At 41.5% G+C, this 21,986-nt stretch overlaps 2 protein-coding genes across 4 annotated transcripts in view; both read right to left on the reverse strand.

Moving 5' to 3' along the window:
* Window positions 1–200: 200 nt before the first annotated feature.
* Window positions 201–7,041, reverse strand: fam133b (family with sequence similarity 133 member B). Of its 3 annotated transcripts, none has more exons than XM_034545136.1 (11): window positions 6,897–7,041; window positions 5,952–6,049; window positions 4,991–5,069; window positions 4,406–4,570; window positions 4,288–4,320; window positions 4,004–4,075; window positions 3,561–3,659; window positions 3,342–3,383; window positions 2,624–2,713; window positions 1,288–1,338; window positions 201–992 (listed from the first exon to the last, which is right to left on the reverse strand). In XM_034545136.1, exons 1-11 carry the CDS (start codon window positions 6,918–6,920, stop codon window positions 897–899), a joined length of 849 nt encoding a protein of 282 aa, XP_034401027.1. In that variant the 5' UTR covers window positions 6,921–7,041; the 3' UTR covers window positions 201–896. The 3 variants fall into 3 exon arrangements, with proteins under 3 accessions (XP_034401027.1, XP_034401026.1, XP_034401025.1); XM_034545135.1 differs by having other exon boundaries at window positions 2,621–2,713; window positions 3,342–3,380; window positions 6,897–7,019; XM_034545134.1 differs by having other exon boundaries at window positions 2,621–2,713; window positions 6,897–7,019.
* Window positions 7,042–7,644: 603 nt separating this feature from the next.
* The window catches only part of cdk6 (cyclin-dependent kinase 6), a 33,578-nt gene continuing 19,236 nt past the window's right edge, over window positions 7,645–21,986 (reverse strand). Inside the window, exons 5-8 of the mRNA XM_034544498.1 lie at window positions 19,827–19,936; window positions 11,675–11,725; window positions 11,100–11,235; window positions 7,645–10,973 (exon numbers count right to left, since the gene is read on the reverse strand). Coding sequence (XP_034400389.1) covers window positions 10,821–10,973; window positions 11,100–11,235; window positions 11,675–11,725; window positions 19,827–19,936 — 450 coding nt within the window. The 3' untranslated portion in view covers window positions 7,645–10,820. The remainder of the gene's footprint in view (window positions 10,974–11,099; window positions 11,236–11,674; window positions 11,726–19,826; window positions 19,937–21,986) is intronic.

The raw sequence follows: 21,986 nt of genomic DNA on the forward strand, positions 1-21,986 counted from the left end.
TCCACCAATTAATGGACGCAAACGGCCTCAAAAGTGAAACGCACATTCAATATCAGACAAGTCCGTAATCTAGTGTTTAATAGCCATCGAACAAGGAAACAGTCTGCAACCATCAACAAGGGATGTAATTATATTATTTGGTTATTCACGGCACTGCAGATCTCTGTTTAAGTGTTAAAGAAGAGAGACAGTGAGGACCATATTGTTAACAGTTTGTATTAAGTGGGCAGGGTAACCATTCATACACGCAACATAAATTAAAGAGCCTCTCAATAAAGGTTGTAGCTAATTAACAGCACTAAAGGCTAAAACAATACTTTATTAATGAATTCCCATTGTTTATACATTTACACTGCAGTGTAACAATTCATCTATCAGAACAAGTATCCCTTGTATAAATGTTGACTGTGAAGCTCACATTTCTTATCATAAGTCCAACTTCAATATGAGGCTGGCGAGACATCAGGTCATCTGGTCTACATGCACGACGCAGGCACGACATGACGGCATCATCTAGCAACTAGACATGCACGATGTCGGGTATTAAGCAGAGAGGGCGGCTCCGAGAGGGCCAGCCTTCTGAAGATGAAAACAAGTCACATTGAAATCTCCAAGATATGAGAATTCACTTCAGTCCCGTGGTTTAAAGAAACCTTATCTAAAAAAAAGCATGGTGGTAGAAATCAACAGAAGATATGTACCGGTAGTTGCCGCTTCGAGGCACGAGTGCCTCCCTCCATTTCACTTCACTCTCAGAACCACAGCATTACGAGTCTGTGGGCCCCTCGTTCAAGCACGATGACGAAAGCTGGATGGGAGAAGGTCGGAGGTCAAAAGCAAAATAACGCTACATGTGAACTGTCCGGAGGATGAGAGAACCGTAAAGATGCGGTTTGTTAATCGAGCTCCGAGTCTGACTGAGAGGCTGGATTCTTTTTCTTTTTTCTGCCGTGTTTCTTGTGCTTCCTTTTCCTTTTCTTCTTGGATTTGTCCTGAGAACGCAAAACATTTGATGTTAGTGTTCAAGTAATTTTCTCTTAAATGTACATGCAGACAATGCACATTTGTTGTTAGGAGATGTAGCTATACAGACACGTTTTTGAGGCACTTCTAATACATATTGGATCTGTGTTATTAAGTTGCCCATTATGTACACCAGTCAAAAAAAATCGTTCAACTCGCAGTTAAATATTATCTACTTACTAAATGAATACGTCCCTGACGTTTGTCTTTGCTAAAGGGATCAAACCAAAATCTTATGGAGTACAAAATGAGTCAATTTCTCACCGTTATTTTCTCCTTTTCCTCGCTACTTCTCTTTTTCTTCTTGGCTTCAGCCTGCATGAGGGAAAGGTGGAAATGAGAATATGAACAAGAGGGAAGTATCCCCGAAAAACAAAAAGTCCCTTTTTTTATTACAATTATGGAGTGTGTGAAAGCATCCACAGTTTGGTTTACAACCGGTTTAGCCAAATAGTTTCCTCTTTGACTAAACATTTTATTTTATTTAGCACGCTGAATTTATGATATATTGCTATCAACTTTCCTCCTTATACTTTAAGTTTGCCGCATTTTACAATAATTTTCATCCAATAAAATAAGGTTTAAATCAGGAAAAAAAATCTGATCGTTGGACTCATTTGAATTACTTACACCTTTAAGGTGAGGGCTATGCTTTTAGACGGTGGTTGGTTCATGTGTAATGAAACTACTTTGGTCTGAGTCTCTACCACTGTTGTCACTTGCTTGCTATGAGCTGCTGAACGCAGTCGACATTTAGAGCGCCAACTTGCAGTAGCCGTTAATCTGACTGGGCACACCTGGGGTCACGACGCTCCTCCTGATGGAGGTTTTGGATGGAGGTGAAATACTGGCAGCCTTCGGTAAATAGGAGTTTTTCACTGAAATTACTACTATTCATCAGACTTCACGTGAAGCGTGACCGACAGAAAGCCTGCACATCTGGACGAGTGAGCGAGCAGAGAGAACTGAAACTTAATATATTTGGAAATTGTGTAATAGAACGGTGTGTAGGTATATCGTTAAGCCGTTAAGTTTACACAACGACACTGCAAAGGGAAGTCTTGTGACGATGACAAACCAGATATTTATCAGAGATCAGTACTATATTAATGGGTCCAACTCTGAAGTCTACCTCATCTACGGAACAGAACTAAAACAAAACCAATGAGTCAACCATTTAAACTGAGTCCAACTGTTCCATCAGATGCTTACCATGAACAATGTTTGATTGTCCATCGGCCTGTACTGTGACACCATAAAGTTCACTTATTTATGACTGAACAAGGCTAAAATACCATGCGTCTAGCTGACTAAAACTAGACAATGTCTAATGTTATCTTTTAGTAAATATTTGATGGATGAAGTTTAATAAATGTAATGAAAGCTGCCAAACATATTATTCTGGCACATTGATTTCAGCATGAGGTAGCACACAAACAAAAAGAGGAACAATGGGATAAAAGGAGGAACAAAGGGGACATAGGAGGTTGAAGGTCTATTGGGAGTCAGAGGGATTTAAATAAAGTATTAAATTAAATTGTTACGCAACAGTACGTGGTGAAAGAAAAGTCTACCAGCATATAAGAAAAATACTTACTACCTCTTCCCCCTCAGATTCTGCAGATGACTCTGAAGAGGAGTCTTTATAACTTCGCTCAGCCTTCCTTTTTCTTTTACGACTCTTGTCATCCTGACAGACACAAGATTTACACCACAATTATGAATGCTTTATAACACTTGTTTGACTGGCAAGAACAATGGTCAAGTAATAAAAAGGTTTTTCAAAAACCTCACCTGTGGAAATATACACAAACTAACACCGTCAAAGATAGAGTTATTATGATGATTACAATTAATACGATTCATTTTGTGTTGACTTTGACGTTTCCTGTGGCCAAAAGCAGTCGTGTTTGAGTCCCTTCAGAAAACCTCTCAGTTGACTGCAGCAGGGTCTGACAGTCCCGGTTCTCCTGTGTCTCTCTTCTGTCCATGGACCCAGCGATACGGCCTTGGCCCCCAGCAGCGTTGTGTCAGTGTTGGCGGAGCAGGGAGGCACAACTCTGCTCCTGGCAGGAGGAGCCACTGGAGTCTTAGCTAAAGGAGTTTGTGGTGATCCTGCACGATTATGTCCGTATTCACGCGGAATCCGACCCGATGGCACCGATGACAAGCATTAAAAATAATGATATAGAAATAGAAGAGTGTTCTTGGTGATGGTCTTGTTTACTTATGTCAGTCATAAAGAGGAATCAGTATTAAAATGAGTTAGAAGTTCCAAACAGTAACTTCAAGTGGGTTACTGAATAAAAGTTAATTACCTTATCTTTGTCCCCATCTTCCTTTATTCTTTTCTTTTTCTTCTTGGGGGAAAAAACAACAATTTGAATAAACGCTGGCATTTTTATTTTTAAATGTTTTAAATGGAAGTAATTGTATGACAACCGTTTTAATTGCCCATATTTTAACACCAGAACCTGGTTCTATTGAAGTGCACTGTAACACGGAAAGCCAACTGTGCTGTTAAAAAAAAGACAAACCTTGCTTTCAGCATCAGATTCTCCTTCGAAGCTGTCGGATGCTCTCCTAGTTGATGACTTCTTTCTCTTCCGCTTTTTTTTCACACTCTTCTTTTCATCCTGTAAACACAAATACAAAAGCAATCAAACAGTGTAGTGCTGCATTATGTGAGACAATTTAATAGAGATGTCGAGCCGATTATACAGAAATGTTCAAGAAACAAATCATCGAGTCCATATATTTCTGATCAGCTGTTAAACGTCAACTAACTCGCTTAGACTATCAAAACACAGGATGCTATCAATAGAATGTACCTTTGACAGAGCAACACAAGCAAACAGCAGCCAACAGTAATCAATCAAGACAATTAGTGACATCCAGCAGAGAAACATCTGGGGTTGTCTCCATTTCAAGAGCACCATGCAGTAGTTTGATTATGGGTCATAAAATAGTTTTGACTTACCACGTCTTCAGATTCTGTGGAGAAGCTGCTAGGGGAATCAGAACTCGATGAGGAGGAGGAAGATGAAGAATGCTTGACCAAAACACAATGAAAGCAGGGTTCATTAGATTTGAGGTTATTTACTCGTTTGGGAACTGGAACACAATAAGAGACCATCTGAAAGTAACACGCAGACAGTGTGTGGTGTGGTGTGTGTGTGTGTGTGTGTGTGTGTGTGTGTGTGTGTGGCGTCTGACAGGGCTGTAGCAAAGTTGGCTATCAAAATACTGGAGGTCTCTCCTCACCCTGTTGGATTTCTTCTTCTCTTTCTTCTTTTTCTGAGCACAAATGAAAAGCCAGTCAGTAAAAGATGAGGATTTGAGAGAGGTCATTCAAATGTCTGATGAAGGTGAGATGCCATACCTCTTTTTTCTCCTCTTTTTCTTTTTTCTCTTTTTTCTCCTCCTTTTCTTTTTTCTCTTTTTTCTCCTCTTTTTCTTTGTCAGTTGTCTTTTTGTCTTTCTCTTTGTCTTTGTCAATTCCAGCTAACAGCTTCACTCTGTTTTTTGCCAGTTCTTTCCTCCATTTCTGAAAACAGAAGCACATATTGGGGGGAAAGTATTAATCTACTATATTACATTACATGTAATTTAGCTGACGCTTTTATCCAAAGCGACTTACAATCATGTTACATTCATACACTGTAGACACAGCTACAGGGAACAACTCAGGGTTAAGTGTCTTGCTCAAGGACACATCGACTAGGGCGGGGATTGAACCACCAACCCCCTGATTGAAAGACAGACCTGGTAACTACTGACCCACAGTCGCCCTATTGCAGATTGTTCCCCATATGCAGCTACACATTCATCCAAACATGATCCATAGTTTTGTAGTATAGTTAAAAAAGACTACCATAACTAGAGCCATTATTATTGACACTCATAGCTGGAAAGAAATATAATGAAAGATTTGGGGATAATTAAGGTCTCCATAATACAAACGTACCACGTTCATTTTGTCCTCAAAGTCAGCCAAGGCTCGAGAGCCCTTCTTCTTCTTCTCCAGCTGCTCCTTTAACTCCTCCCTGATGAAGAGACAATAAATCAGTTGTAAGATTTTCAGCAGACATTGGAGAGGATTACGTCCGGCAATAAGGGGTGAATCCACCTGTCAGCTGCAGCTCTTCATCTCGCCACTTAATTGACGGCCACTCATTTTAACAATGCATACCTCCCGAATTCTATTAATTTCAATTGTTTAATGAATCAAGATTATTCTGTTATCAAGTAAAATAAAGATAGATGAATTGAAGTACTGTAACTCATTTTGTAATAGAAGTAATGGGTGTTTTATGCCACCTTTACCTTTAAATAGTGCATTGAAAACATGTTGCTCTTTGAGTAATGCAAATGGAAGTTTCATAGGAGCTGGGGGCGCAAAAAAGTAAAACCTTTACAGAATAATTTATATATTTTCCTGAGACAAATATAATTTGTTTTCTTTCTACAAGACAACTGGAACCTCTTTGTCTGCAGAAGGCTACATTATTTATGGTCAGCGTTTTTTTCTTGCAAGTACATATGCCTTGAATGTTTCATGGGGGGGAAATTATGTATATATGGATGTAAAAAGCGTTCGATGATGCTGTTGACCATTGGGGGCAATAAAATACACACATCAGAGGACCTCCCTCTCTGCTCTCAATCCTCGTTGGCAGGGCACTTGAGAGAGCACCGTTTCATAAAATGATGCTGATGTTGCAACTACATCGACTCAAATCCATTTGGGAAAACACAATCACATGAGGATGAAACCTTGCACATCTCTATATCTACATCGAGCAGTGATATTGATCCACATGGACGCAACACAACCCAAAGGAATAACAGGGGAATAACAGTCTCTTTTAGTCACCAAGGAGCAGATCTTTATGTCAGGGCTGTGAGGAGGTCTGTCTTTTACTCACCATGTCGGTCGAGGTCTGCTTAAATAATCTTGTATCGTTGGTCCGGCATTATTTGCCGGTCCCCTGGCTCGTGCAGCAGCGATGGGGTTGATGTAAGCCTGGGACACCAAGCAGAGGAAAGCATGTCATACATTTCTAATGGAGGTTATTGAAGTACACCCAGATGACACTGAGATAAACAGTACCCTGCAACACAGTCCCGCAGCAACATAAACACCCACAATGTAACCACACAGCACCTCTCAAACAGATCAAAGTAAACACAACACATCTTAATCGTGTACATTAATATTATAATTATAATGTAGTGCTGGGCGGCTGTATTAACCTACGACAGCCTCAGTAGTGTGTAATGTTCTGTTATCTAAACAAATTGTCGACGATGTGTAACGTTACAGTTATAACCGACATGTCAGCAACCAATCCTATTCGCGTCATAGATTATTAAATATGCATAGTTAGCCGTCCGCTGCAAACAATACGCGCTTCGGTGACAACATTATTACATTGGCATTAGCAAACAACGTGAACTAACTAACTAGCTAACGTAAACACACTGGGCGACGTGCAATCAGTTTAATAGGTGGATGCTCGTATATGTCGAGGCTGTATACAGAAAGTAAAACACTCCCAACGTCACCACGAGAAGACGCGTTTTCTTCGTGCTGGTATCAATAATCGATCTGCGACGTCTACTTCACAACGAGCACCGAGAAACTCGACCCTAGAAACCGTGACACGAAATAACCCAAACAGACGTCTCTCCTCGTGAGCCATGTTGACGCGCGTGTTAAGAGAGAGAGAGAGAGAGAGAGAGAGAGCGCGTCCGGGCCTAGCACCAGAACCACCAGCGGAGGGATACATTAAAGTGCGGCTCCTGTTACGTTGAGCTTCTTTCCCAATACAACCGCCCACGATGACCCGCGGTTGTGTGACACGACTCACCACTCGATTGTCTCTCTTGCCCATGTCGAGTTAGTGATGGGGGAAATATCCACGGCAGAGGGCGACCATTAGTGCTACCTTGCTACCATTGAGCCACGCCAGACTCTGTTAATGGAAGCTGACGACTCTTTCTTATTGAGTTTTTGGTGAAATACCGCCACCCACTGGTCTGGAGTATAGATCGGGACTGTAAACACCGCTAACACTAGTCAGTGTGATGAAATACAATAACATAAATGTACTTCTCAGACCTCTATTAATTATAGAAAACTATAGTTAAGCTTTCCCCCAGTCTTTGTTAGCGTGACATTAATTTGGTTCTTTTTGGTGGCTTTTTTGGCAAATTTAGTGTTACTTTCCTTTGATCCCAATGAGCTGATATCATAGAAATACCACTCAGTGATGATGTCAATGATGTATATTGCAACGTTATCAAAATATGTATCTATCGATTTACATGCGTCTCCAAAGTGTATGTTCTAGTTTAGAAATTTACACTTATAGTGCAACAGACTTAACACAAATTAGATTTTTTTTAAATGTAATAAAATATCTTTATACTTGTGCCAATGTTAAATAGAAGTATATTGTTGACAAAAGACTGTGTAGCAGAATGAAAGAAACGAACACTATGACAAATTCCAACAGCAATTGTGTTGCCTCTAATGCTCCCTCATTCCAAAAATGAATACCTACACATTCACTCACGACTCAGTCAATCACGCTTACAAATGAGTCCAAAACAACATTCACAAAAAGCTGCTTTTTATTCAACTGGTGCAACACAATAATAAGACACCAATGCCTGCATTCATACATAAGTATAATGCCATGATTGTGTTGTTCCCGGTCACCATTTCCATATGCTAATCAGAAATGTGACACAGGAACATAATGTGTAATTTGAGTTATATGATGGATGAAGCTACGTTGGTTTCAAAACAGTTACAGTTCTAAAAAGCTCAACAGTTGACTTCAGTTTTGTGTTCCGAGATTGAAATGTATTAACAGTCATTATTTTCAGTAACGCATTGAACGCGCCACTGACACCAGATGTAAGTCGTTATCAAATAGAACATTTCACACAGTGCTTAGTCAAGCAGACAATTATACATGAATCTACATTGTGTTCGCCATCTAGCAATTACAAGTTGCTGGGGGGAGGGGGGGGGGTGACAGTCGATACAGGCAGTTATCTTCAGACAGTAATGACTACAGTAACATATATTTGATAAATAGGAATGACAGTAGACTATGATCAATGACATGATCATGGAACAGTTCGAAAGAAAACCTGAAGGAGTTGTGATGTGGTCAGTTAGTAGCCCAGAGATGTGCAAACTGTGCCCGAACGGTTCGGACGACCATAACAAGAACCTGAGAAAGTCAGAGAGTGTGTCTGTGTGCTAGCAGCACTACCTGTTAAGAAAACGTAAACCAGTGTTCAAATATGTTACTGTTCTGAAAGAACTACTACATACAAAAATACAACTCTGCATTACTTGCTTTTTCCTTTCTGGTAAAAAATAACTGAACTTGAATGTAACTGGACATGATGGTAAAATAAGCAAAAACTGTACACTAGATATTTGTGCATTATTTCATTATCAAAAGCTATGTAAAATTCATAGTCGCTCAATCCAAAGCAAATGAAATGCAACAAGCACCCACAGAGCCCACAACACATTTTCAATGGACAAAATACTCTTGCCAAACAACATTCCACAGACCCTCGCTACTCTCTATGCCTATCCATTTTTATGACATATCTATGGGCTGACGATGCGCGTATCAAAAGTTTTCTATCATTACAGCTTGTCTTTAGCACTCTATACTGTACAGTACCACTGCCTATCTTTTATACATTTCTTACACTGTCAAACTATTCTTACACAAATTCTATACTCATCTAAACAGTTGGTGTAATTGGTGTAAGAATATTGTATGCCCCCAGCATCTTTAAATCAAGTAACGACTTGATGAAAATAAGCATATAAGACTTTAAATTTAAATTAAATACAGAATATTGGCGACACCATTCTGTGCCAAATGTATTCATGTTGAATAGTGCTGGTGGGACGTTTTCCACCTATTGCAAGCCTGTGCGTTACTGTAACACTCGGATAGTAAATAATAATTGTATCTTATGACAAAAAGCCCATGATGGTAGACTCGTGAGTGGCAGGAGCCTTTCTATTAGTTTTCTTTTTCATCATTGTCTCAGCACTGATATCAGCCCATTATGATGAGTTCCTAGAAGAGTGCAGAAACCATTAGAATCCTGCTACTGGTCTGCAGCTACTCAGGACATCCTCAGGGTGGCAGTATTATAATACACGTAGGACTGGAATGATAAGACACAACATGGCAGTGAGTGGCTGGCTTGTGATGCCCAATAACGTTTCAATAAGTAGGTGTGTACATAAGCATACGGTCAGTGGTAGTGCACACACTAAATGGTTTGTACATATCTGTTACTGTATATCTGCTCACTGCACACACCTACAGTAAGCACAACGGCAGGTGAGATCCACGCTGTCCACCCAGGATCCTGTGTGGTCCGGCCCCCCAGTCAAGGGGGCTCATGCGAGGCTAAACACTGGTCATAAAGAGGCCTCTGCTTCATGGCCTCTACAGTCTGCTTGCCCACTACTACCAGTCTATGTGAGATGCAAGTCTTTTTGCATTGTTAACGCAGACAATCATCAACATTTAACAACCTAAAAGCAGCAATTACAATCCATCAGTTCATGGAAGGAATATAGCTTTTGTGCATTTTTCAGTGGGTGAGAGCGTTGGTGTCCTCTTTCGTCACTTTTTCCTCTCTTCAGGAGTACTTTCCTAAAGTTTTGTACATTGACTATAAAAAGCATGCGCCCCATTGGTTGAATTCATGTCATTCAACACAAAATCTCTGTTGATGAAGCTTTTTTGACACTGATAATCATTAAAAGATTTCACTTTAAAGTTAGAGAAAAGATTAATTGATTTAAATGACTGCTTCACTGGTGCAGCCAGCTGCTTTTTAGAAGTTGAACGAATGTAATCTAGAATGGTATTTTTAGTTTAGCAAAGCTAAACAGCTTGCATAAACTACAATACTATGGAAACCGAAACACCAACACAACCTACAACAAGGGCACTTGAGTATAGAGTACAAGTATGGCATCCTCAAAAACTAAAGGTTATGTGTGAAGAAGCCATAAGGCCACAATGGAGGCCTGTGGACAAGGTACAAGGCTCTCTTACTGGGATAGGGGACTTTGACTCCACAGTCACTGCTGCCTGGGTGCTCTGCATTTCTAGCTTTACGGCCAACTGGCAAAGAGAAAGCCACTGTTGAAAAAAATTGCATGGCCGCTTGCATTTGCACAAAGGCATGCAAGATCAAAAGAAGGCTCCATGGCGGGAGGATGCTAAAATCAAGCTTTTTGCCCCACAAACTCAATGATATGCCTGATATTGGTGGCATCATGTTGTAGCAATGGTGGGTGGGGGTGGGGTAAAGTTAATGCAGCAGAATACAAAAGAAACCTGCTGTCCTGATGGGAGAAGGTTGTTTTTCCAGGCAGAAAAACAACACGCAGATTTATAGCTGCACAGGACTTTCTTCAAAAGTACAACCCCCAACTGACCAAATCACATTCCAGACAGAATTGGTTTAAGAACTATATACCTATCTATATCCCTCTTTGACAAATGTACTATGTTGTATATTTGTACTTAAATTGTAATCTATTTGAACGGATTCATGTTAAATTTTACATTTAAGATTTATCTGTATATCAGTGCCAAAGAAGCTTGATTACAACCTTTGATTTAACCCTGTAAAAATAATGAACAATGAAAATCACCAAGGTGGGGGCGTGCGCAGAATACTTTTTATAGACACTGTATGGGATGATTAAGGGTGAAGGAGGACAGTCAGGCAGTCCTCTCCTCCATAGTGGGCTTGTTGCTGGGGATTGGCTGGGCCGCGTACACACTCCTACTGTGGCTGTCCACACTTTGAAAGTAGGGGTGGCTGAGCGCAGCGAAGGCCGATATCCTCCTGGAGGGGTTGAAGGCAAGGAATTGCTGCAAAGGAGAAGATTGGTCAATGAATGTATAACTGCAATATTCTGATATGAATGATGTGTGGTTAGAATGTAATGTATCGTATATCAATGTGGATTGGTTTGAACCGAGGCGCGTCCTACCCACCATTAAGAGGGCCCGTCCTTGCTCATCCATGTCTGGAACCAAGTCCTCTATGGGCTTAGGGGGCCGGGGGCTGAAAGCACTCTGTGGTAGGGCCACTTCCTGGGGCCAGTCCTCTGCTGTAGGTACCCCAACAACACTGTGGGATGATAATCGTCATTAGTGCCTTCACATCAGCAATGTTTAGCATTCACTGCCTCTCCAGTTCAAAGCTTTGTTAACATCCTCCTGATAAAGCAACTGACTATTTTCTTGCGTGTCTGTTGGAAAGCATTGGAGGGATGTTCACCCTAGCAGAGCAGCATGGCCTTGTCTGGGAGGCTCTGCGTTATTTACAGCACAGCCTGCTCTATATTTAGGATATATGTATGCTAATAAGTTCAATGAATTCACAATTGAGAATATCCACACACTGGACTTAAGTTCTCAAAATATTGATTGGATTGACTTGACTGATTTTTATGGACAGTCCAATAAAGTTTTGAGGGCTTCTCCCCATGTTGTAAATTCAGACATATGAACATGTAACATACAGGATCTCAGAAACCGTAACAGGATATGCAGCTAATAATACTTACTCAAAAATTTTCCCCAGCTGATCAACATCTGAGTTTCCTCGAAATAGCGGTCTGGGAAACAGAAAGAAAACACAAGTTCAGTTTGACTAATGTGCTTCAACATTTACGTGAGATGTCATCTTCAAATACTGTGTTGTACAAGTAAACTATGAGTCCAGGAAAAGGTTAAATGCATTAAAAGTGTTTTTTATGTTCTTATTGACCTTTCGATATGAGCCCCAATGCTCACTATCCCACGGTATGCTGCAGACAAACAGCTCTGAGATAAAAAAGCTATTGGTTCAGGGCAACGAGGAATGTTTGACTCTGATGCGAGCGTTTGAAGTAGCCCCACACTGGCAGCTCCGTCTCATGTAGCCAGGGTGGTGAAGCAGGGTTGGTAGTACCACTGAAAGGGGGAGGGAGGGATGAAAGGAGGGAGGAGAGTGGCAGCAGGGCTGCTGGTGGTTCCTGTGGCTTCGGGCAGTCTTTGGATGCCCGTGGGCGGCCATGGCCCTGGCATCCGCACAAATTCCAGTAGTCATCATCAGCACAAGCCTAACCGGCCGCCACACGGTGCAAAATAAAGTCTATTTATCCCTCATGTGCGTCTACTTTTGCGCTCTTTGTGTGTGAATAGGAAAGTGGGAGGGAGAGACGTGTGACAGAAACATTGAATTATTCCAACAGAAAGATGCAGGAGAGACCTGAAGTTCCTCTGAAAGGATATGAGTGTGTCGCTCTCAAGGAGAAGTCTTTTCCCCAACGTTACTAAGGGCAACAAGATTACTTTCTAAATGGGTCACTCCCAAAATTACAACGTAGTAGGGTCAGAGAAGCTTTTGGTTATACTTTGTTTAACTGATTCGTCACCAGCAGATGTCAATGTAATGTAGGATATTGTCACATAGGTGTGTACGCATTCGGTATCCAGGCACAAAGACAGTTCAAGTGCACCCCACTTCACTGAAGTCAACAGAATGGCTAGCTACCATGTGCTCCCTGTGTTTTCCCACTTGCAGGAAGCTTTGCATAGCTCAACACCCACACTTTCCTACCGACTCAGACACTGGGAAATTAGTCAGGGGTATTTTGCACATTTTACAGTGATGGCAAAACCTCATCCACATGCTTTTGTTCGGAAGTGGAATTAAAATACACGTTTGTTTCAGTTGTTCAAAACTTCTCAGTGTTGCTCTAAACATCTAACTGAACGAGGAACACACCACACGGGTAGTTCAGGGTACTGCGCTGAGGTTCGAAAGCTATTCAAGATCAAACCAAACCAGTTCTGACTGTTGCAAAAGAAGAAGAAATAAATCACCTCGAGCAAAGTCATCGTGCCACAACAAGTAGGGCTGATAATTCCAAGAGGTCCATTTTTAAACCTGGAGTGGTTTGTTGGAGGGGGATAACTGGATTCACAGAGCTAACCACCGGCATGCACACAGTCAACAGTCAAGTGCATATGCACATTTGCACACACTCAAGTAGGTCCACACCTTAAGGGAGTACAAATGCCCACAGGCACAAAAGAGATTGTTCCCCCCTCTGGGCATTGTATGTGCACATACGTACCTATACACCAACGTACACAAGCGTGGGGGGGAGGTCCTGCGAAAGCAGGACTGAGACTGAGTTGGGACAGGCTGCTGAGTCACGCTTCCTTTAGTGCCAGCGAGGAACTGTCCCACATTCCACCGAAAAAACCTTGGGAATGTGTGTGTGCATGTTTGCACGTGAGAGCGTCAATCTGACTGGGTGGGAAACGAAGGGAGAGCAACGGAGTGTGTTTAAGATTGTGTCGGTGCAATTTGCTTGGACTTGCAAGTGTGCCTGTCAAAAATGTGGACGTCCTGTATATGCAGGTATGAGTTTGTCTCTTTGAGGATTCATCAATTGAGTTCCAAACTGTGAGAAAGTCCACACGGATGTGGGGCCTCTCCCAGACCATTAACACAACACGTTCAACCTTTTCGATTGGAGGAATGTCAACAAGCAGGCGCTCTCTCCCCCATTCACTTGAACCATGACTCACCCCGACACTATCACAGCCATGCAGATGCAGACTTGTACGATATTTGCTCAGATTCCTGAGAAAACCAGTTCCCAACTCTTTTCAGATAGTCATTAAAAGGAGTTTTTTTTCTTTTTACAATGGCATCTTTGACAATGAAGTGGAGCGAGGAGAAGCTTTGAAGTTTCATGACTCATGAGACAGACATTTTGAGGTTGGAGTTGCACTTTTCTGACCTGCAACATAAGGTAACAGGGTCATCACGGCTCAGTGAGGCTTCAACTAGGGCCTAACTTTTTCAAGGTAATGTCTTCAGATTGCTCGTTTTGTCTGGCCAAGAGTCCACAATGATGGAAGGATCAATTGCCTGATTGTGCAGATGATATTTCTTAGTCGACATACTCCTTTATTCCCAGAAAGAAAACAAATTACCTTTATACCAACTATTCCAACTATTCCCAAAAGGTAATTAAACCACCAGTGGGGATGTCTGGTTCGTTTAGCCTGAACTGCAAACCAATAAACAGCGTTTTCTCATCCTCTCTTGTTCTGCACTTTCCCCTCAATCACGCTTTCTTTCACTGTTTCTCCCAGGTGCCCTTTAATCTCTAACAGGTGGCCTTTTAAAAAGCCATCTTAATCACCTGCAGAGAGAGAGAGAGAGAGAGAGAGAGAATGTTCTGTTCATTGCCATCAAAGGGCTCTGCCTTGCCTTCCACCTTAAGGCAAAGTTGGACAGGTGCCAGATTGTGAAAACACACATACATATCCACACCAAAGCTTTTTACAGCTTATTGTGTCAGGGTGAGGGAAGAAGTACCTTAACTTGGCCAACTTGCCAACTTGCAAACACACACACACACACACACACACACCTCACTGCTATCTGATTGTGCCTGGTTTTAAAGGAACACAATATCCTCTGCACATAATGCATAACGGTGCATGTTACTTTATGTAGGTGAATGGTTATTTATGTGGTAAGATGCTCAATTACATTGTAATAACAAATTCTTTGGTGCATGTTTGAACATTTTACACAGCCACAAAATACTGATATTTGTGATTCCTCATGATGTGTTACCACATGTTGAGTATGGCATTAAGGACATCCAACCGTCATTCACCTCAAGAGTCAAAGGCTTGACTTCTATGTGACTAAAATATGGACAAAAAGAGCTGCCATTTATTTCTGTCGACTGACCAATTCATTAATCATTAAAAAAAATGTGTTGCAGAAAGAAAATAAAGAGGTAAAGACCAATATAGGGCAACAAAGACTGAGCACCTGAGAAGATTGAAGAAAACCATCAGCAATAGTTACAGACACCCATTTAAAAGAGCAAAACATTATGTATGGTAAAAGGACAGCGGAAGTGCTTTCTTTACATAAAGTCACATGAGCGTAATGATCATGCGAACAGATCGGGTCCGGTCTACATCCAGGACATGGTCAAACCGTAAACCCCAGCTCGTTCACTTCGCTCGGCTTCTGCCAATCGGCTTGTAGCTCCGTCACTTCGAGCTAAACACTCAAAATCACGACTGTTTGCTGTGCTGGCTCCTCATTGGTGGAATGAGCTCCCCATTGACATCAGGACAGCAGAAAGTCTCTACATCTTCCGTTGCAAACTAAAAACACATCTTTTTTTCGACTATACCTTGAATAGGGAAGGTAGCACCGTGGTAGCACTTTAGTAGCACTTAAATGGCTCTTACTGATAGCACTTTGTAGTTTAACTTTATTGAAGAAATTGTACTTTCTCGATTCTTGTTGTTCTGAGTTTGGACTCATGGTTTAATGCACTTATTGTAAGTCGCTTTGGATAAAAGCGTCAGCTAAATGACTGTAATGTAATGTAAAAGTTCCGTAATAAATAACAAAGCAGACCCTGTCCAGCACCTTCCCGTTAGCCCGTTTACAGCAGGCTACCAACTAAAGCTTAAACACAGGACGTATAGCACACATGCACCGAACGTTTAAAGATGACAGACGCAAAACCACCGGAGTTTATATATAACGTGTTCACTGTTACGAAGTCGTGGTTGACCTGCAAATAGCTCAAATGCACCACGGCATAAAAAATAAAATACATTTTGACATGATTTTTTTTAGGCATACACCATTCTACAAATCAGGCTATGAACAATGTAGGAACCCCCTCAGTGAAAACCATCAGAATAGACAGGAATTACATTTAAAAGTTAGGTTGATGTAAAGTGCTACGAAAGTGGAGATTTCTGGCCCAAAGAAAAAGGACCTTCAAAAGATATGTATTGTAAAATTCTGTTCATCATATCACTACAAGTGAATACACATTTAGCAACTAATACTTTTTGTATTAGTTTTTTGGATGTTTTATTTCCATTAGTCTGAAAGAAGACATGTTATGGAAACAAAATAGACCAAAATCTCAAAATTGATCAGTCTATGAAATACAATGTTTTTGCCTCTATTGTCCAGGAGAGGTCTCCCCTTAATGGTGGTATCCAAGTCCACATGGGGTGACTGCAGAAGCCATAGCCAACCCTCTCAGTCCCAACGTGTCAAATAACGAAGTGTGATCAGGACTCTTCGATGCAGAGGCACAGCTTAGCGTCCGATTACAATGGCCAGTAAAACTTTACACAGTAAGCTGTCATAATTCCCAGTTCACACCGACTGCCTCGTTATTTTTTATTATCCAGAATACTCCCCGACTGCTAAAGCACTTTTTGGACAATACAGTACTGGTATATCAGTTATGGCCATCGCTGGATTCCTGACATGTCCATAACTGACGCTAGAGGGGTACGGAGAGCGTTATAGTTTAAAGCCGAGGAGCACCGACCAACCTCAGTGTTTGACGCATTGGGGTGAGAATCTGTCGCCATAGCATATATACCTATGCTTATACTTATGAAACCATTCAGTGGCCGCCTTCCCTGTAGGGAAGCATCTCCCTTCAATATATGTCTCCTCTTATTTATTAGTCAGCTCTCTGTATGACTGTTATTTGACCACATGACTCCATAGTCTCTTCATCCCGTGTCACCCTTTGCCACTGGAGCCTGTATAGCCCCACTAAGTCCCACATGAGAGCGTGAGTCGCTGTGTGTGGCTGTGCATGGTGGGGTGTGAGGACGGTTGGGGAAGGAAGCATAAATTACAGCAAGGCTGCTCCTTCTGGCACTCAGCCCTACCTCAGAAAGACTGTTCTTATCTACACGACACACACCACTCCAGTCTGGCTAGAGCCCAGTTCACTGCTGAATACAAGACACAGTTCTGAACATACTATTGCGCATACATATTAATATTAGATGCTAAAATATGTCCTTATGCCATGGAAAAACATTAATTTTCTTCCATAGGAGGGGAAGTTAAACTTGTTTTTGTTTTTTTGTTATTAGTTTAGCTCTCCAGTGTGTGGACTTCGTTAGACCACAAACTGACAAATCCCCTATACCAAGAAGCAGGATCTTGACTTGCATGCTGCAACCACAGCAGCCTGTCATTTCTGTAATGGTATGATAAGTCAACCGAAATGTGATTGCGCATAACGCAGCTGACAGGTGCCATTTTGAGAGTTTAAGAAACACCCACATAACCGATTCTGTAACGACGGCAGAAGGTTTTTGTGGATTATACCCCAAATTACAATTACTGCCTCGCCAACAGGGCAAGTTGCATCTTAAATCCATGTCTGTCCAGACGTTAATGTGTAGTGAAGACTTTGAAGAGATTTAATAAAAAAGTAAGTGTATTTTTTGCCAAAGTTCCAAGTAATAAATATATTGACATGAATTATTCCAGTGATAAATATGCTGTTTTCACTGAGAGACTATTTTTACAGAGGAGAACAGAGGACCGATAGAGAGCTTCGTCACATGCCGACAGCAGTGAAGCCAATGGGGAAGTGTTTTAAACTTACATTCTTTCAAAAGGCCAACAGGGTAAAAATAAGTCTGATTGTATAGATGTCTATGAGAAACTGACTTTACTTCTTACTTGATATATACCTCAGTAGGCATTGTAAATACGAGTGTATGGTCTCAATCGCTAGTTTCAAGTATTCATCAATGCAGCAAGATGTTCATTTGTAAATTATGGTCCCATTTAGAGTAAAACAGACAATAAAGCCGGGTATCCTTTAGGGCGTTGCTACCATGTGATTGAAAAGTCCCTACTGTAGTGTTGTACAGTCTATAGGTTGTTGTATATAGTGGCCTAAAAATGTCTTATTCAACGTCCTGTATATTTGTACCCTCTCGGGTCCCAAAAGAATAAGATGTTAACGGCCAAAATGAAGACTCAAGGCGTCAAAACGTCAGTCCAAAAAAACTATTGGTGAAATCACAGTGACTGCGTCCACTTTTTTATATACCGTCTATAGCCCCATGGTGCAACAACAATCACATAAAGCTCAATATAAACAAAACCAATGAGCTTGTGGACTACCAGAGGAAAAGGAGGCTCTCTATCCTGGCTGTCATCCAGAGAGGAAGTGACAGGGTGGTCTCACACAGTTGGACCCCAAGTAGCTTCCAGTATCCATAAAAATCTGGACTGGACTCAGACACAAAGCAGATTGTTCATCCTGAAAAGAATTTAAGTGTGTGCCACAGGCTCCTGCAGATCTTCTTTCAGTCGGTAGTAGCCAGTTCTTCATGGTGTGCTGTGGTTGTGGCATCAAGACAGCTAGGTGATCAGATTGGAACTGGACAGTGTGGATGTGATGGTGGAGAGGAGGGTAGCCCTTCTCACCCTCTCTACAACGAGCTGTGGCAGGTTGGCAGAAGGAAAAGATCACATCCTGGCAGTCGAGGCCAAAGCAGAGAAGATGTCGTTTGCTGTAAAGATGAAGCCCCTTGAAGCAGATTTGCCATTTGTGACACATGACTACATAAGACTGTGTCAAGTTCTTGTGCTGCTGTTGCAGAGAATCTTCACATTAACGTGGACACCTCATACACATCCTCAACCCCGCAGCACAGAAGATCTACACAGCACTGCCGTTTCCAGGTGGACATCCAAGAGTAGTGTCAAATACAAATGGGAAATATGGTCACAGTTTTGTTGTTGATGATGGCCAGAAAAGGGAAACCGGGATAAAGCTTGAATATAGACCACATCAGTCATTGCTCTGGGACACCTCTGCACACTTGAATACTTGTAAAACACTTCATATGAAAGATGTCAGAAAGCTTTAAGTGATATCAGCTCTTTATGGAGACCTAGTCACAAGGATGTGAGCGTGTGTGTGTGTATATATATATATATACGGTGATATGCACATCCATGTAGGTCACTGATCATAATCTGTTGTTTAACAGTAATGATGGAAAACCCCAGTAAAGACCTCCGATTGCCCTTATAATCCATACGACACCAGTGATATTGCGGTAAGACCTGACCTCAGTTTAATACACAACACTGATACAGCAGGGTAAATCTTTTTGAACATGCAAGTTGTGTTCTACAAACAAGTCAAAATGAGTTTAAAGGTTTTAGTTTACCTTCTTTTCCCTAAGTATGACAACTAAAAAGACAAATGGTTACACAATGTCAGTTCAATAATACAATTCATACTAAACTGACATCAAAACATTGAGCTACAATTAGTGCGCAAAAGCACAGTATGTGGTACATAAAGGGCTGGTTTTTGATATTGTGCCGTTGCATGTCAGTGAGTGTGTTTCCACGTACGATTGTCAAATGACATCCAGTATGAGGGTTACACTCGGGCTGGGTGATAATCCACTGTGGTCATTTATGATCCTTCAATGGAATCGTATTGTCTTGAAATCGTAGAGACAAAGTTACGTTGACTGAACTGATAATAACAAGTAGACATTTCTCAGAAAATCTAAACAAACTACCGTCTTAATAAGATTATTCTGTATTTGTGTGCATGCAAGCAGACAAATTCACTTGAAACTCTTAAAATTCTTGATTAAATGAGAATACACTCAACTACTTAATTCACACAGCAGTATACAAAAATAGGCTTTACCATGTGGTTATTTCTTATATTATTATTGAACTACCAGAAAACGTCCTATATTGTGATATATATATATATTGATATTGAGAATCAAAGGGGCCTATAAATCGTGATGGAAGATTTTTGAACTTATCGTCCAGCCCATCATTAAAATTCTCTTTGCTCTCACCTTCTCCTAAACATCTCAGCGAAGATGCAGCCGACACTCCACAGGTCCACTGGTGTGGCGTAACTGGACTGTAGGAGCACCTCTGGGGCTCTGTACCACAATGTCACCACCTACAACACACATACATTAAGAAGGTTAAAGGTTTTTGCATGTACCTGCCAGCAGCATTAAGTAAATGTCACCATATTGAGGTGTGTGTGTGTGGGGGGGCTCACGCTCACATGCACACACACGCAGGGTTAATACTTCTCTGCCCTTATTTTAGGCTTACATAAGACATGAAATCATATCTGGCAGGACACGTCTCCCTGCTCCCATTTTAGTGTGCTCGCATCACACAATCTTTCCACAGCAATCCACCAGTGACACAAAACACTGTATTATACGTTCAGTAGTACCCGTTACAATTCTAAACAGTGCAATGTTTCACTGGATTAGACCTGGCACATGTCTCATGTTCGTGAAGTCATAACGACCCCCTCCTTCTTCCTTCCGTCTTGCATCAAGCAACCCTGCACCCACCTGAGGTATTACAGCAGCCATTTTGTGCCACTTCACACCAAGCCTGGTTTCCAAATGTGTCCCTGTAACTCTATTGAGAGCTCAGTGTGTGTGTGTGTGTGTGTGTGTGTGTGTGTGTGTGTGTGTGTGTGTGTGTGTGTGTGTGTGTGTGTGTGTGTGTGTGTGTGTGTGTGTGTGTGTGTGTGTGTGTGTGTGTGTGTGTGTGTGTGTGTGTGTGTGTGTGTGTGTGTGTGTGTGTGTGTGTGTGTGTGTGTGTGTGTGTGTGTGTGTGTGTGTGTGTGTGTGTGCGCGTGTAGCCATAGGCTGCAGGAAAGCAGCAGCATTGTTAACAGCTACAGTAGGGAAAGCCTCCAGACAAAACTCAGTGACCCCTAGTAGGAGAGTGGACTGGGTCCAGGTGCTTTCCTAAACTCCAGATTTTTCCAACAGCTTTTGGCTGCAGTTCTTCCCTCAGGCACTGCAGAGTGCTTATCGGGATCCTAGAGTCTGAGGCAAATGTTTGTAAGCAAAACAAGTGCGGTGTCACTGAGATATCTTTATTGCACTCTGCGGGAGTACAAGGAAACAATACCCTGAGCTTTTAGATGTCGTTCACAAGCCTCTATGTGTAATATGAGCGCAATGATCTTCAAATGATGTAGATAGCCAAATATGAACTGAAGTGTGCTCTGAGAAATTACTTTAAGCAGTCAAGTAACTTCATGGTTTATAGACTTTTGGACAGGATTTCCTTGACTGGGAGGTAGATTTTAGTAATACAAGTCCCGGTGGTTTTCCTCCCTGCACTTCAGTAAGTGCACTTGTTCATTAATGCCTAATGTCATTTCCATTGGTTAAAAATGTTGTTTTAGCCATGATAGCAGCGTGGCTGTGTGGTGTCAATGATGATGCTTCAGTCCTTTGTTCCAGAGATCTCAAAAACAAATATTCATGGTCCCCAAAGGATAAATTAAACCAAACTTGTTCAGTAGTGCCATGATCCGGCCAACAATTCTCCAATGCTTTGGTTCATGACCAAATATTTGCAAGACCGACGAGGAGTCCAATCAGCCAATGTTCGTGCGCCATCAGCCTAAACTACAATGCACCTGATAAATATCAGCTGCTCCACACTGTGAGCACATTAGCATGCTGATGTTAGCACCAACATGGTGAGTGCAGCCTCACAGAGCTGTGGACTCTTAATAGTGTTAAGTGTAAAACCATGACTTTAGTTTGGTTGCAATACTTCATAACCCAGCCATAATAATAATAATTCATTACAAAATGAGCATTATTCATGAATGGAATAAGGGGAAGTGTTGGACATCTGAGCCAAACTCAGAACTGGAATTTTTAAGCAAGGCCGTCAACAGAGACTGATAAGAGGAATAAAGAGTTTGGTCACATTTTTTTTCTTCTAAATTGAATGACACTATTAATAGAGCCGGGGCAGCATTTTGCAGATGTGTGATACTTTCTCGTCTCCAGCTTCCTGCTTCAGTGGAAATAGGGAGGAAGTTGAGGCTAGTTGGCCGAGTCACGTGACCAGAAATGAGACCTATGCTGAGAATGAACAGATTGACTGTTTGGGTCATTGAAGATTTTAAGAACAGTGAAACCTCAAAGAAAAGCATGAATGAAAGTTGCAGAGCTGCG

This window comes from Cyclopterus lumpus, chromosome 11 (assembly GCF_009769545.1).
Source record: "Cyclopterus lumpus isolate fCycLum1 chromosome 11, fCycLum1.pri, whole genome shotgun sequence".
In the NCBI taxonomy this organism is placed as follows: domain Eukaryota; kingdom Metazoa; phylum Chordata; class Actinopteri; order Perciformes; family Cyclopteridae; genus Cyclopterus; species Cyclopterus lumpus.